Raw genomic sequence first — 13,148 nt, 5'->3', positions numbered from 1 at the left:
ACTTAAACACGTTTGACAGTGACTTATGATACTTCTTAGTCAAGTGTTTTAAAACCTTTTTGATATTTTTGACAAAATTCCCAAGGATCAAATTCTAATTCAGTTTCTTCTGACCTCTAGTGGGCCTCTGAAGAATCTCAGAGCCAGAGATATTAAGCTAATTAGGATTATTTGCTATGTTAAATTACATGGGAAGCATTGCCAAATGAGTGGTGATAAACCCTCCCAGGTTATAATGTATGGGTAAATGCCTTTGATATAAATATTCTAGATATTATATGAAATTTCTAAAATTTGACTATGTTCTATTAGTCATAATTCTTAAAGTAAAAAAAAATTCCACAAGTATAATGAAAATAGGTTACAGAATTAGAAAATGAAGCAGAATAAGAAAATGGACAAGGGAAATAACCAGGAATATTGAGAGGAACCACAAGGTGAAGTTAAATAACAAAAACATATGTCAAGGGCTTCCCTGGTGGCGCAGTGGTTGAGAGTCTGCCTGCCAATGCAGAGCACACGGGTTCAAGCCCCGGTCCGGGAAGATCCCACATGCCGCGGAGCAACTGGGCCCGTGAGCCACAATTGCTGAGCCTGCGCGTCTGGAGCCTGTGCTCCGCAACAAGAGAGGCTGCCATAGTGAGAGGCCCGCGCGCTGTGATGAAGAGTGGCCCCCACTTGCCGCAACTGGAGAAGGCCCTCGCGCAGAAACGAAGACCCAACACAGCCATAAATAAATTAAATAAATAATTAATTAATTAAAAAAAAAAAAAAAAAAAAAAACATATGTCAACAGAGTTCAGCATGGGAATTTGGAAGTTTGCATAAACCTGAGAGTCTGACAACCATGACATTGTTGAGGTCATGGGTCAATCCACTCATAATGACCTCCAGTGAGTTACAGGTAGTAATGACTGATAACTTCCCCTTATCATAGAGGTTCTGTGGAGACACAGGTAGGGTCTAATTTAAATGCCCTGTTCTCACTGAGTGTAGGTTGATTCAATTCTTCTAAGAGGGTGTCTGGTCCAATTTTTTTTCTCTCTAAAAAAATTATAAATGGGGGCCTTCCCTGGTGGTCCAGTGGTTAAGACTTCGCTTTCCAATGCAGTGGGCGCGGGTTCGATCCCTGGTCAGGGAGCATAGATCCACATGCCTTGTGCCAAAAAAACCAAAACATAAAAACAGAAGCAATATTGTAACAAATTCAATAAAGACTTTAAAAATGGTCCACATCAAACCAAGAAAATCTTTTAAAAAAATTATGTCATTGAGATGAAATCACAATAAGGCAAAGAGGATCGATATAGAGGTAGACGATAGACAGATAGATGACAGAAGAATGGATCCATTTTTTTTTTAAACGTTTCTTTAATTAATTAATTTATTTATATTTATTTTTTTTTTGGCTGTGTTGGGTCTTCGTTTCTGTGCGAGGGCTTTATCCAGTTGTGGCGAGCGGGGGCCACTCTTCATCGCGGTGCGCGGGCCTCTCTCTGTCGCGGCCTCTCCCGTTGCGGAGCACAGGCTCCAGACGCACAGGCTCAGTAGTTGTGGCTCACGGGCTTAGTTGCTCCGCGGCATGTGGGATCTTCCCAGACCAGGGCTCGAACCCGTGTCCCCTGCATTGGCAGGCAGACTCTCAACCACTGCGCCACCAGGGAAGCCCTGGATCCATTTTTATAGGTGAGGAATGGAAGCCGAGGCCCTAGGAGGGTAGAGTGTTGATTACTATGATAAAGAGAACATCCAGGTACTTGAGATGCAATGAACAGCCTTCCACCAAGGATAAAAATTTAGAGACACATCATTAAAGTCTCCATGACAGAACATGCCCCTCATCAGCAGATACCACACAGACACTAGGCATCTACTCAGAGTAGGAACTCATCTTCTTCATCTTATTACTCACAACCTACCTTATCTTGAAGCCTCTACAGTGAACCCTGTTTATGGTCAGTGTGTTTAGTGAGAAGCCAGTGAGACAAGTTTCAAAACAATGCAACTGAGGAGAGAGGGGAAGTGTCAGGCTCTCCTGATGTACGTTGATGAGGGGCAACATGCCTCTGGTTTCCTCAGCAAATTCCTTTCCTGATTTTATGGCTTTGTTCTTATCTGTCTGTCTATATCTATGTATCTATATATATAACCTACCTAAGGCGGTTCCTTTTTTTATTGTCCTGACATCAGGAAGTGAAATTTATTTTAAGAATATTCTCGGGTTTCCTGACATAAATGTTTTCTAAGAATCAGATACCTGAAGAGATACTTACCAAATGCGTATTCGCTCCCGTAACAAGGACTGCCGTGGCAGAAACTGAGAGTCTGCAATGGGGACACGAAAGCCCGAGATAAATGTTCAGAACCCAATGATGTCATCTGCTCTTGGAAGTGATTACCACATCACTTGTAAGTGCACTGACAGTGTCTGCAGACAGAGAGGAGACAAACTCTGAAAAACATTTGGGACTGTGTAACTACCAAGAGCTATTAAAAGTGCTTAATGAGATAGATATCAGGATTTCCCTGCTGATCCAGGAAGGTTATCCTTCCACTGCAAGGAGAGCGGGTTTGATCCCTGGTCGGGGAACTAATATCCCGCATGTCGCATAGCCAAAAAAAAAAAAAAAAAGATAGATATGCATCAGGAGTGGCAGAAATTGATGGCGGAAAACCGGTTTTTGAAATAAACAATCAAAATCCCAATGGAATGTGAGAAAAAAAAACCCTCTGAGATCTAATAAGAGAAGGAAGCCAATAAAATAACTATTGGGACTTTTTAGTTGATTTAAAGGCTTTTTGCAAAATATGATTTGTCCCATAACTCAGAGCATTGAGGGTAGTGAAACTGAATGAAAAGGCAGGGTGAGGAGAAAGGCAGGGTAAGGAGAGTTAGAAAGTATACCCACAGTTGTGCAATTGAACGTTAAATCAGCGTTGTCGTTTTGTTATGTATTTCAAGACATCAATATGTACCATAGGTGTTTCAGACATGTTTCTAGGAATATGGAATATATCAGTGCACAACATGTAAATACATATTCCCCTACTGGAACTTAGTCTGTATTTGATAGAAATATACAATAAACAGTTCATCTATGATATTAAATTGCATAGTGTAATAGAAGGTGATGGGTTCTAAGGAAGTAAGAAGGGCAGCAAATGGGTGATGAAAAAATTAATTTATGATGGGTCCAGACACTAAACTGAGTGTCCATATTTGGACTCATAGTGAAGATGAAAACTGCGGACATATTTTAGGTGGTTTATTTCTTCCCTTCCAATTGCTACATATTCATTATTTTGCCTTTTTTTTTTTTTCGTATTGAATGAAATTGGAACTCCAGGATGATACTAAATAAGAGAACAAAGAGCAGCTGTCCTCCTTTTATTCTAATGGGAATACTTTAATAATGGTTCAAAGGGATAGTATTTCTAATAGCTCTTTGCAGATGTTATTTATAAGATTAAGAAGGATCACTACTAGGGAGTTCCGTGGTGACCTAGTGGTTAGGATTCCGGGCTTTTGCTGCTGTGGCCCAGGTCCAATCCCTGGTCAGGGAACTGAGGTCCCACAGGTCGCCCAAAAAGAAAAAAAAAAAAAAATCACTTCTATCCTTAGTTTTATATCTCTCTAAGTGTAATAGGTATGAACAATTCATAAATTGAAGATTTCTTTTTTTAAATTCCCTTTCACAATATCATAAGATGTAGAAAATACCTGGAGATGTTTAAGTTACCTGGAGATGTTTAAGACCTACAAACAGAAAACTAAAAAAGACTGCTAACAGAAATTAAGCAAGATCTAAATAAAAGGAGATCTATCAAGTTTATAGATTGGGACACTCAGTATCTCTTTCTAACTTGAAGATTAAATGCAATCCCAGTCAAAATTCTAGTAGGATTTTTTTGTGATGCACAAATTGAAAAGTGGATTCTAAGCTTCATATTGAGGAATTCCCTGGTGATCCAGTGGTTAGGACTCTGCGCTTCCACTGCAGGGGGCACGGGTTCAATCCCTGGTTGGGGAAGTAAGATCCTGCATGCCACAGCATGGCCAGAAAAAAACCCAATAAATAAATAAATAAATAAAGTCCTTCTCTGGAAAAGTGACTAAAATGAGACCAAGTCTGGAAGAATATTGGTAAATATTTCCATTAGAGGACCTTAATCAATAATCCATGAAGAAACATCAAAACTCAGTAATTAAGATGACAAAATTACATGAACAGAAATTTCAAAAAAGAAATATGGCTGTCTGATTCACTTTGCTGTACACCTGAAACACAACATTGTAAATTAGCTATACTCCAATAAAAATTAAAAAAAAAAAAAAAAAGAAATACGGTTGGAAATTAACATATGGAAAACCACTCACATTGTGTCAATAGGGAAATGTTAGTTAAAATCACTAGATACACCTATGACATCACTGAAATTAAAAGCCTGAACATACCAAGTGTTGGTAAAAATGTAAAGAACAGGAACTCATGTACTGGTGCTTCTTGTGAGACTATAAAAAATACTACCATTTTAGAAAAGTCTGACTGGCCACATATAAGGTATACATTCACCTACTCTACTACATAGGAATTGTGCTGCTAGATATTAACTCAAGTGAAGGAAAGCATAAGTCCAGAAGGCATTGCCCCAGTGTGAACTTTGTTTTTTATGAGCTTGGAGGTACCTACAAAGAACTACATTCATAAGGCTTTTCTCTAGTGTGGATTCTCTGATGGACAACAAGACTTCTTCTGTAGACAAAGACTTCCCCACATTCACTGCACATATAAGGCCTTTCTCCAGTGTGGATTCTCTGGTGGACAACAAGACTTGTTTTGTAAGTGAAGGGCTTCCCACATTCGCTGCATTTAAAAGGCTTTACTCCAGTGTGGACTTTTTGGTGCTGAACAAGTGTATACTTGCGCATGAAGGCTTTTTCACATTCATTACACTTATAGGGTCTTTCTCCAGTATGGATTCTCTGGTGCTCAGCAAGTTTAACTTTGCCATTGAGAGCTTTCCCACATTCGCTGCACTCATAACGCCTTCGTGCAGTGTGAACATATTCATGTCTATTGAGGGCAAAGCTGCTTGTAAAGAATTTCCCACATTTGTTACACCCATAAGCCTTTTCTAAAGTGTGAATTCTCTTATGCACAATAAGACTTCCTTTGTAGACATAGGCTTTCCCACATTCACTGCACATGTAAGGCCTTTCTCCAGTGTGGATTCGCTGGTGATAAAGAAGCCTTTTTTTGAAGACAAAGGACTTTCCACATTTGCTACACCCATAAGGCCTTTCTCCACTGTGGATCTTCTGGTGCACAAGAAGGTTATTCTTGTAAAGGAAGCACTTTCCACATTCACTGCACTTATGCGGATTTTCTCCAGTGTGGATTTTTTGGTGCTGAACAAGTGAATCCTTGCGAAGGAAGGCTTTCCCGCATTCATTACACTCATATGGTCTTTTTCCAGTGTGGATTCTCTGGTGCTCAAAAAGTTTATATTTGTGGGCAAAGACTTTCCCACAATTACAGCACTCATAAGGCCTTTCTCCTGTGTGAACTTTCCGATGATGAATAAGACTGGAGCTGTGTCTAAAGAACTTCCCGCAGTCACTGCACGCATAAGGTTTTTCTCCAGTGTGAACTCTCAGGTGCTCTGTGAATTTAAACTTTTTACTGAAGGCTTTGCCACATTCGCTGCACTCGTGATGCCCTTGCCCAGGGTGAGAGACCTCCCTGCTCTGTCTGCTTCTACGTGGATGCTCTCCATCGTGGGAGGGCTGGTGCTGGGGAAAGCCCAAGCTGCCTAGGAAAGCCTTCTCAACCTCTCCGCATGTGAACATATTGTCAGCCAAGTACAAAACATCTTTCTCCGCCAGGGCACTCGTATCAGAAGTCAGAGGCTTCAGGATAGATGGCTCCAGTTTTGGATTCCTGTCTTCTGTCACGTGTTCTACAGAAACACATTGTTCAGAAACGGCCTCCTCAACTTCTACTCCATGCCAACAACCTGAAAAGAAAACAAAAAAATACTGATAAAGTGCACGGAGACTTTTGTGGGACAGGAGCCCATTACAGCTTTTTGTATGACACATCAGAGAAGAAGTCCATGGTGTAGGATTCAAACAAGGGAGGCAGACAGGTGGCAGAAGGGGCTACTGTGAGTACTAGACTTCTGATGGTCACAGAAGAGGGAGAGATCTTATAACAGCAAGAACACAGGACACCAGGATATGGCACTGTAGTAGGAGTAGAGGCCTGGAACAACCCACTCCTCGGCCAACGGTGTTCAGCAGGATTTTTCGGTGGTGACAAGTGTACTGGGTAGAATGTGTGTCCCACTCCAGGAAAAGGCATTCACACCCTTCACACCTGACTACCAAGAGTTCAAGGACTATATAAGTACTTTCACCTCCCAAGATACATTAAGAAGAGACTACTAGACAACATTGCAGAGTGAGAGGAAAAGGAGAAATATGGATGACACTGAGATAGAAAGAGCCAGGAGAAAGAACTCACAGTAGATACATAAAAGGGGCAAAGTGTCAAAATGGGGAAGAACGATAGAATGAGGTACAGCCATGATGAGTTTAACTAAAATAGTCGTGGAGAAAGGACATTTCCCTGTAGGATTAGAACTCATCAATGTATCACGCCTTCCTACAGCTCCTACTCACCAGGCCCAGGATGCAATTAACCCTCCTCCTATGACTAGAGAGGGGCCTACCTCGTCAGGCACCCAGGGTTGCCTCCACCCCTCAGCTCAGGCTGGGTGACTATGAACCCTACCAGATCAAAGTCCTCAGAGGAAAATAGGGCCATTAGGAGAAAGACACTGGCCCAGAGTGAACCAAACAATGACAGACTTCAGGAAAAAAAAGTATCACTAGAAGAACCTTAAGGAGTCTTGCAAACATAATCTAGGGTTGACCACAAATGTTGACCATGTAAGTGTCTGTAATTTCTGACACAGGCAGTGCAAAAAAAAAGGGTTAGAACGTGTGATACGGATCTTGCACACATCTGAACAGTCAACACAACAAGCGGTGGCAAAGCTAAGTGGTATCAGTCGGGCAGGCTTCAAGCCTATGAAACCAAAGCCTTCTGTGAAAGGCTTCAGCACCTATGGTATAGGGCTGAACACACACAGGGTGGGGGAACGCAGCTCAAGTGCCAGGAAGTCAGGGAAGTAAGCAGTGTCCAAGGTCCAGGCTGGGAAGGACAGAGTGAGCCATGCAAAAAGAAGGGCAGAGTCCCGTACGGGGCGATGGTGTGGGAACATGGGTCCTTACCCAGAGAGGCTATAAGTGACAGGTTCTCCAGCATCACGTCACAGTAGAGGAGTCTCTGAGCATCGTTAAGGAGACCCCACTCCTCCTGGGAGAAGGACACAGCCACATCCTCAAAGATCACATGGCCCTGTCATGAGGGGGACAAGTGAGTTCACAGCAGCCTCTGCAACCAGGACCCCCAGGTAATGGTCGTCTACCCCAGTGACCCAGCTCAGAGGACACACCAGGTCCTGATACTACAGGAACCTGCTAGCGTTACGTCATTCAGTTAAAACAGAGAGGGAGACAAGCAGTCTCACAGAGGCTCTGTGGTTGCCACACAGACCCCCAGCCACTCTCCTCAGAGTCGACTCTCCTGAGATCACACAGACCACCCCACATAAGATGACACTTGTGCTCAGCCCCCTGGAGTAAAGCCTGGGGACAAGGGCCCTGAGTCCATGCTCACACTCGCTCCCTCTCCATTGCCCAGCCCTGCAGGGTCACAGCTCCCTCACGTGCCAGACCGTGACACCCACCCCACCCCAGGCCACCACCTCGGCCTCAGGCCTTTAGCACCTCACCGTGTTCCCCACGTGCCACCCAGCACGCGGTGCTTCCCCAGGCCTCTGTGGGACCCGCTGCTACAGGCGGTCCCAGCACTGCTTTCCGTCCCCCAACCTGGCCTTGATCCCTGTTCCCACGTCAGCACCCAGACCTTGTGCAGGGTCAGATGCCCAGAGCCCTCGTCCTCCACAGTGTCCCACGTGCTGACCCCACACCACTCACCCCTTCCTCTCTCTGCTCCTCTCATTCCAAGCCCAGCCGCCCAGCCCCCCAGCCCAAGACCCTGTCCCAGCTGCGGTCATCTGCCCTCAGCTGGTCTGTCGTCCAGTCTCACTCTCTTCACGCTCCAACCGCAGTCATCACAAGACTCTGTGCCTGTGGAGGGGAAACAATGCCCCAGGCCTTACCTCCCTGTCATCTCACCTCCATTCCTGCTTTGCCTCTCAATCCATACCTTATCCACCCCTTCGAATCCTGTGCCATGACCAGGACCTCCCCCGAGGCCACTCCCACCCCCCACACACTCATGGTCACTGCACTGCCTCATCCATCTTAGTGATGACAGCCACCCCTGTCCCTGTGCCCAGGGAGGTGAGCCAGTCCACGGAGAACACCCTCCCCAGCCTACAAATTTCATGGCACCCACACATGACCTGAGGGCCTGGAATCTGACCTGGTCCACATGCCATCCACCTGCTCAGGGGTATCTTCAGTTCTGAACCCCACCTTCCCTGAACTCCAGGTGTGTGTTTCCAGTGGCCCACTTGAAACACTTGCCGGCCCACTCCGGCAAGACACCCCGGCAATATCTCAGACTCAGCATGGGGACATGGAACTCTGGACAGTCCTTCTGTCCATTACTCCTACTTCTGACTTCCCGTCTCAGACATGGCTTCCCCACCGTCACCTAGAGTCAAACATCTTGGGGTCATGTCAGACTACTCTCTCTCATCCTGTACAGCAGAAAATCAGCTCTACCACAAACGAGAATGAGAGACTCGCCTCCTCTCCTGCTACAGAGCCATTGCCAGGATCCAGTCACAATCGACATTTACCAGGACTGTGCCCTCCACTGGGCCCCCGGCTCCACCCTCATCCCCAGTCTTCCTCCTCTTGGCAGGCAGAGCAGCCTCTTCAGACCCAGCGTCAGATCACTTCCCTCCTCTGCGGCCAACGTGGCATGGACCCGCCCCCTCAGGAGAGACCCAGCTCCTCAGGCTGCCATCCCAGGAATGACTTATGCCCTCAGTCTTTATCAGCCCACGTCATGGGTCCTGCAGTTCCCTGAACACTCCCCTCTCAGTCTCATCTCCAGGCTGTGCCCAAGGACACGTCACCACTTGACCTTCTCCACTGGACACATGGGAACACCTCTGTACAACTTCTGGCTTTGATTAATGGTCCTGTGCCTGAGATGATGCCAGGGCCCAGACCTAAGGGCCCACAATCCCAGGACAACACTGTCTCCTATATCTGTGAGTCAGGACCAGGGGTAGGGATGACGTCTGGGTAGGTACTGGGGTTTCTTCCACTTACCTGTCCAGGGACCATAAATGCTGCTGCTACCATGCGAACCTGTGAAAAGAGGGAGTATCTGAGATAAAGGTGATCATGGTGTGGATGTAAAGGCTGAACTGTTTCCTCCCTTCCTTTTCCTGGGGATGAGTGATCTCAGGCTGACCTCTGACCTCGGATCCTCAGTCTTCAGAGATATAACTTGACAACTCTATGGTCCTGAACAAAAAGACTCAACCTCCCTGAGACTCAGTGTCTTTATGCGTAAAATGGCAACATTTATGGTGCCTATCTCATGATGTTAGTGTAGACATCAAATGCATTAGTGCATATCTGATGCTAAGACTGAGCTATTACAGAACACAGGATTAACATTTCTGTAAATGTTTTTGAAAACTGGGTATTTCCTACATGTCTTTCAAGTCATTATATAAATGTGACTTTTAATCAATACCATGAGATTTCTGTGATTCCCTATCTGACACCAAATATATGATGTCTCTTCCACCACCAATGATCTGATTCTGTGATATCAACTGGGTGACCGACATTTAATCATATTCTGACACTACCTGAGGTTAGGGACAGAATTTGAAGGTTTAAGGACTCAGTCCCACAAGACTGCCCTCTTTAGAGAGGCCAGTTCCAATCTCTGGTTCCCAGGTTAACGGTACTTCTGTTCTACTTGACTACAAATTCAGGATTTCCCATGAACCTTTCCTAAGTTATGATAATTTGCTAAAAGGACCCACAAAAGTTAGGAAAACAGTTTTCTTTTTTTTCTGGTTTATTATAATGGATACAACTTAGGAACAGCCCAATGGAAGAGATATCTAGGTCTGGGGGGGTGGGGTGCTGGAGGGCACCAGGGTGTTTCCAGGCCCTTTCAGTACATGCCACCCTCCCAGCACTTCCACAATTTCAATGTGTTCACCAATCTGAAGGAACCTTGAAATTCATTCTTCAGCAGTTTTTATACCTAATCTCTAGTTTCCTTCTGATCCTTGGGAGGCCCCAGGGTTGGGGGGGTGGGGGAGTGTATAAACTTCTAATTGCTTGGTTTTTCTGGTGACCAGTCCCATCCTGAGTCTACCTAGGGGCCCTGCCCTAAGTCACCTCATCGTAATAAACTCCTGTGTGACAAAAGGGGCTAGTTGTGAAAAAAAGTCCTAACCCCCAGGAAATTCCAAGGGGTTCAGAGCCCCTTCTATGCAAAGAGCCCAAGGCAAAAACTAAATTTTATATATATATGTATGTATATATATGTATTTATTAATTATTATTATTATTATTATTATACACAGACATATTAAGCAGTTATTATTTGCTTACACAAGATTAACTTGTTAAATCTATACCTTTTTAACTTTGTAGTTTCCTGGGAGAGCTGAGGCACCTCTGCCCTTGACTGGGCCTGGGCTTCAATGACTGGTCAACATTACCCACTTTTTGCTGGCTCAAAAATGAATGCACAGTTGGCTAAGTGTTCAGAGGAGTGAATCTACACAACCTCACACCTCCTTCTCCATCTCCATCCCAGGCAAGACTCCTTACTCCTTATACTTTTGCTTCCCCAGAAAGCTCTGGAACCACAGGACCCTCCCATCTTCAGGTAGCCTCAGAAAGTCTCACCTACTCTGCCTTGCCCGCCAGCCCCAGGTCTCTCTTCTTTCATCTCAGGTCCCCTTTCCCAAAAAAGTGACCAAACTTTCCCTTCTAAATTTGAGATTCTGACTTGGCTGGAGTCCAGGACTTAGTCTGTAACCACATGGACATCAGTGAGCCACAGACCTCCTCCTTCAATTCCAGACTACAGATTCCACCAGCCCCTATGTTACCTCAACTTTGGAATCTCAGAAGCAGCATGTCCCAAATCCAACTTTTAATCTCTCCCCTAAAACTGACTTCTCACATCAGTTGCTGGTCTCGTCTTCCAGATGCTCAGCCAAAAGAAAGTGTTTATTGTCCTTTACTCTGTCCTTAGGTCAGAGCCACATTCACTGCACCAGGAAATCCTGCCAATTATCTTTAAGAATTACTGAGAATCTTATTACTTATATTCCTTCGTAAAAAAATTAGTAAACAGAAACCTCAATTAGAGTTGGCACACCAGAAGGGGTCAGCCCTCACTAACCTGAAACAATAACGGAATCCAAAAGGATGAAGACTCCTTCTTTCCTGGAAAGGACTCAGCCAATGAGAAGCCATGGACTCTTTAAAAACAAAAAACCATGGACTCTTTGGTGGCTACAGCCCTTCTAACTTCCTTCTTTAATCTCCATAAAAGTGATAGCTCACCATGGCTGCACACCCCAATTGCAATTCCCTAATGATGGTGGGTGGGGAGGATGTGGGGGGGAGGACAGGGGCGGAGAGGGGGGAACCATCTTTGCAAGAGAAATAGCCATCAGTCTATTTGTTTCAGGTTAACAACTTGCATAGGCACCACTCTGGTCCAGAAGCCACCTTACTCTCTAGAGTGGAATGCACTGGGCTCTCCCAGGTCTCCCTGCCTCCACCCTCAGAAGCCAGTCTGTTCCAGTCTGTTCTCCCCTGAGCAGCCTTTGGAATACTTTAAAACTCTAACTCAGACCGTGTTCCTGATTTATTCACAACCCTCCACAGCTCCCAGAATGCTGACAGTTGGCCCAGACTGTTGACTCCTCCCTAAATTCTCTGTTCCCTGCAGAAATGACTCGAACCCCAGGTTTCCCAAATGCTCCCGGCTCTTGAGCACCTCCAAGGCTTTGCACGGGCCAAGCCCACAGCCTTTAACACGCTCCACACTGCGTCACACAGCCTGTCAGAAATGGGACCACCACACACGCACACCTAAAGTTCTGGAAGCAGGGGACTGAACCCCAGTGCCCTGAGCAGGAGACCCTCCCTGGGGGCTTGAGGATTTGGGTCAGGATCGGGGGTGTGTGGGCGGGGCGGAAGAGTCACCTGGGCCGGGTCCTGCACCGCGTTGGTTGACATAGGACCCCGTTGGCGCGGTGGTGCCAGGAGACGCGCAGGATAATGGCGGAGACCTAGGCCGAAAATCCCGGAAGCGGGTTCTGCAACCCGCTCACTCCTGGGCAGTGTCGACGGCGCCCCTCGGGCTCTTTCCAGTTTCTCTAAGCTCGGCTCCACGGAGTGATCCTGAGCCCCGGGTCCTGCAGACGGCAGCAAAAGCAGCCAAACGACCTCCATCAGGAAAGAGCTGGAAGTCCCGCCCACTCCTAGTTCACAATCCTGGAAGAGTCCCTGTTCGGGGCCTTCACTGGTGTGGAGAACAAGGCCGGTCCGCACACAGTCTCCTGGGTAATGTAGTTCCCCTCGGTCCACCGAGTCGGGTGCGGAGGAGACCCTCCCCCAAACTCCGGGACACTAATGGGCCAAGTCCATGCGGGAAGAACAACACATCAAAGCCGACCCATCAAACCCTGTATGTATAATCTTTTCAAAATTCTTATTTAACTCTCATTTCTCAACATAAAAGTTGATACAAGATTAGAAAAAAAGCATTCCAGTTGTGTAAAGACTGAGAGTAGCCAGAGTCCTTATTTGTTGTTTTTGTTTTTTATGAAAACCTTGGAAGTACTTTCAAATAGGAAAAACCAAGTTAATAAGATTTTGGAATAAAAAAAGGAATTATGTGCAATAAAGTATGTTGATTATTGGCTAAAAAAAATACATGAAATTAGAAAACATAACTGTATAGTGGATACTGTCAACCTAAATTAACCTGAGAGGCAATAATCAAGCACAACGCGTTACCTTGGGATCAAAGAATTGCAATTCG

The 13,148-nt window shown here is 45.4% G+C and overlaps 1 protein-coding gene across 1 annotated transcript; it reads right to left on the bottom strand.

The window, feature by feature from the left end:
* Positions 1–1,403: 1,403 nt before the first annotated feature.
* On the bottom strand, positions 1,404–12,597 carry LOC132353219 (zinc finger protein 883-like). Its single transcript, XM_059904251.1, has 6 exons — positions 12,308–12,597; positions 9,383–9,421; positions 7,301–7,427; positions 4,692–6,018; positions 2,274–2,428; positions 1,404–1,708 (listed from the first exon to the last, which is right to left on the bottom strand). Exons 1-5 carry the CDS (start codon positions 12,554–12,556, stop codon positions 2,404–2,406), a joined length of 1,767 nt encoding a protein of 588 aa, XP_059760234.1. The 5' UTR covers positions 12,557–12,597; the 3' UTR covers positions 1,404–1,708; positions 2,274–2,403.
* Between the last annotated feature and the right edge of the window lie 551 nt (positions 12,598–13,148).

This window comes from Balaenoptera ricei, chromosome 19 (genome assembly GCF_028023285.1).
Source record: "Balaenoptera ricei isolate mBalRic1 chromosome 19, mBalRic1.hap2, whole genome shotgun sequence".
Classification (NCBI taxonomy): Eukaryota; Metazoa; Chordata; class Mammalia; order Artiodactyla; family Balaenopteridae; genus Balaenoptera; species Balaenoptera ricei.
The sequence above is the reverse complement of the archived record's forward strand: the minus strand, read 5'-3'. Positions and strand labels throughout refer to the sequence as shown.

Bases quoted from the DNA above. Each gene is read 5' to 3' on its own strand.
- LOC132353219 (XM_059904251.1), bottom strand. From the start codon at position 12,556: ATGGAGGTCGTTTGGCTGCTTTTGCTGCCGTCTGCAGGACCCGGGGCT. The intron at 7,428-9,382 runs GTAAGTGGAAGA...CCCTCATGACAG, and splicing joins CATTTATGGTCCCTGGACAG to GGCCATGTGATCTTTGAGGA. The intron at 6,019-7,300 runs GTAAGGACCCAT...TTTTCTTTTCAG, and splicing joins GTCACTTATAGCCTCTCTGG to GTTGTTGGCATGGAGTAGAA.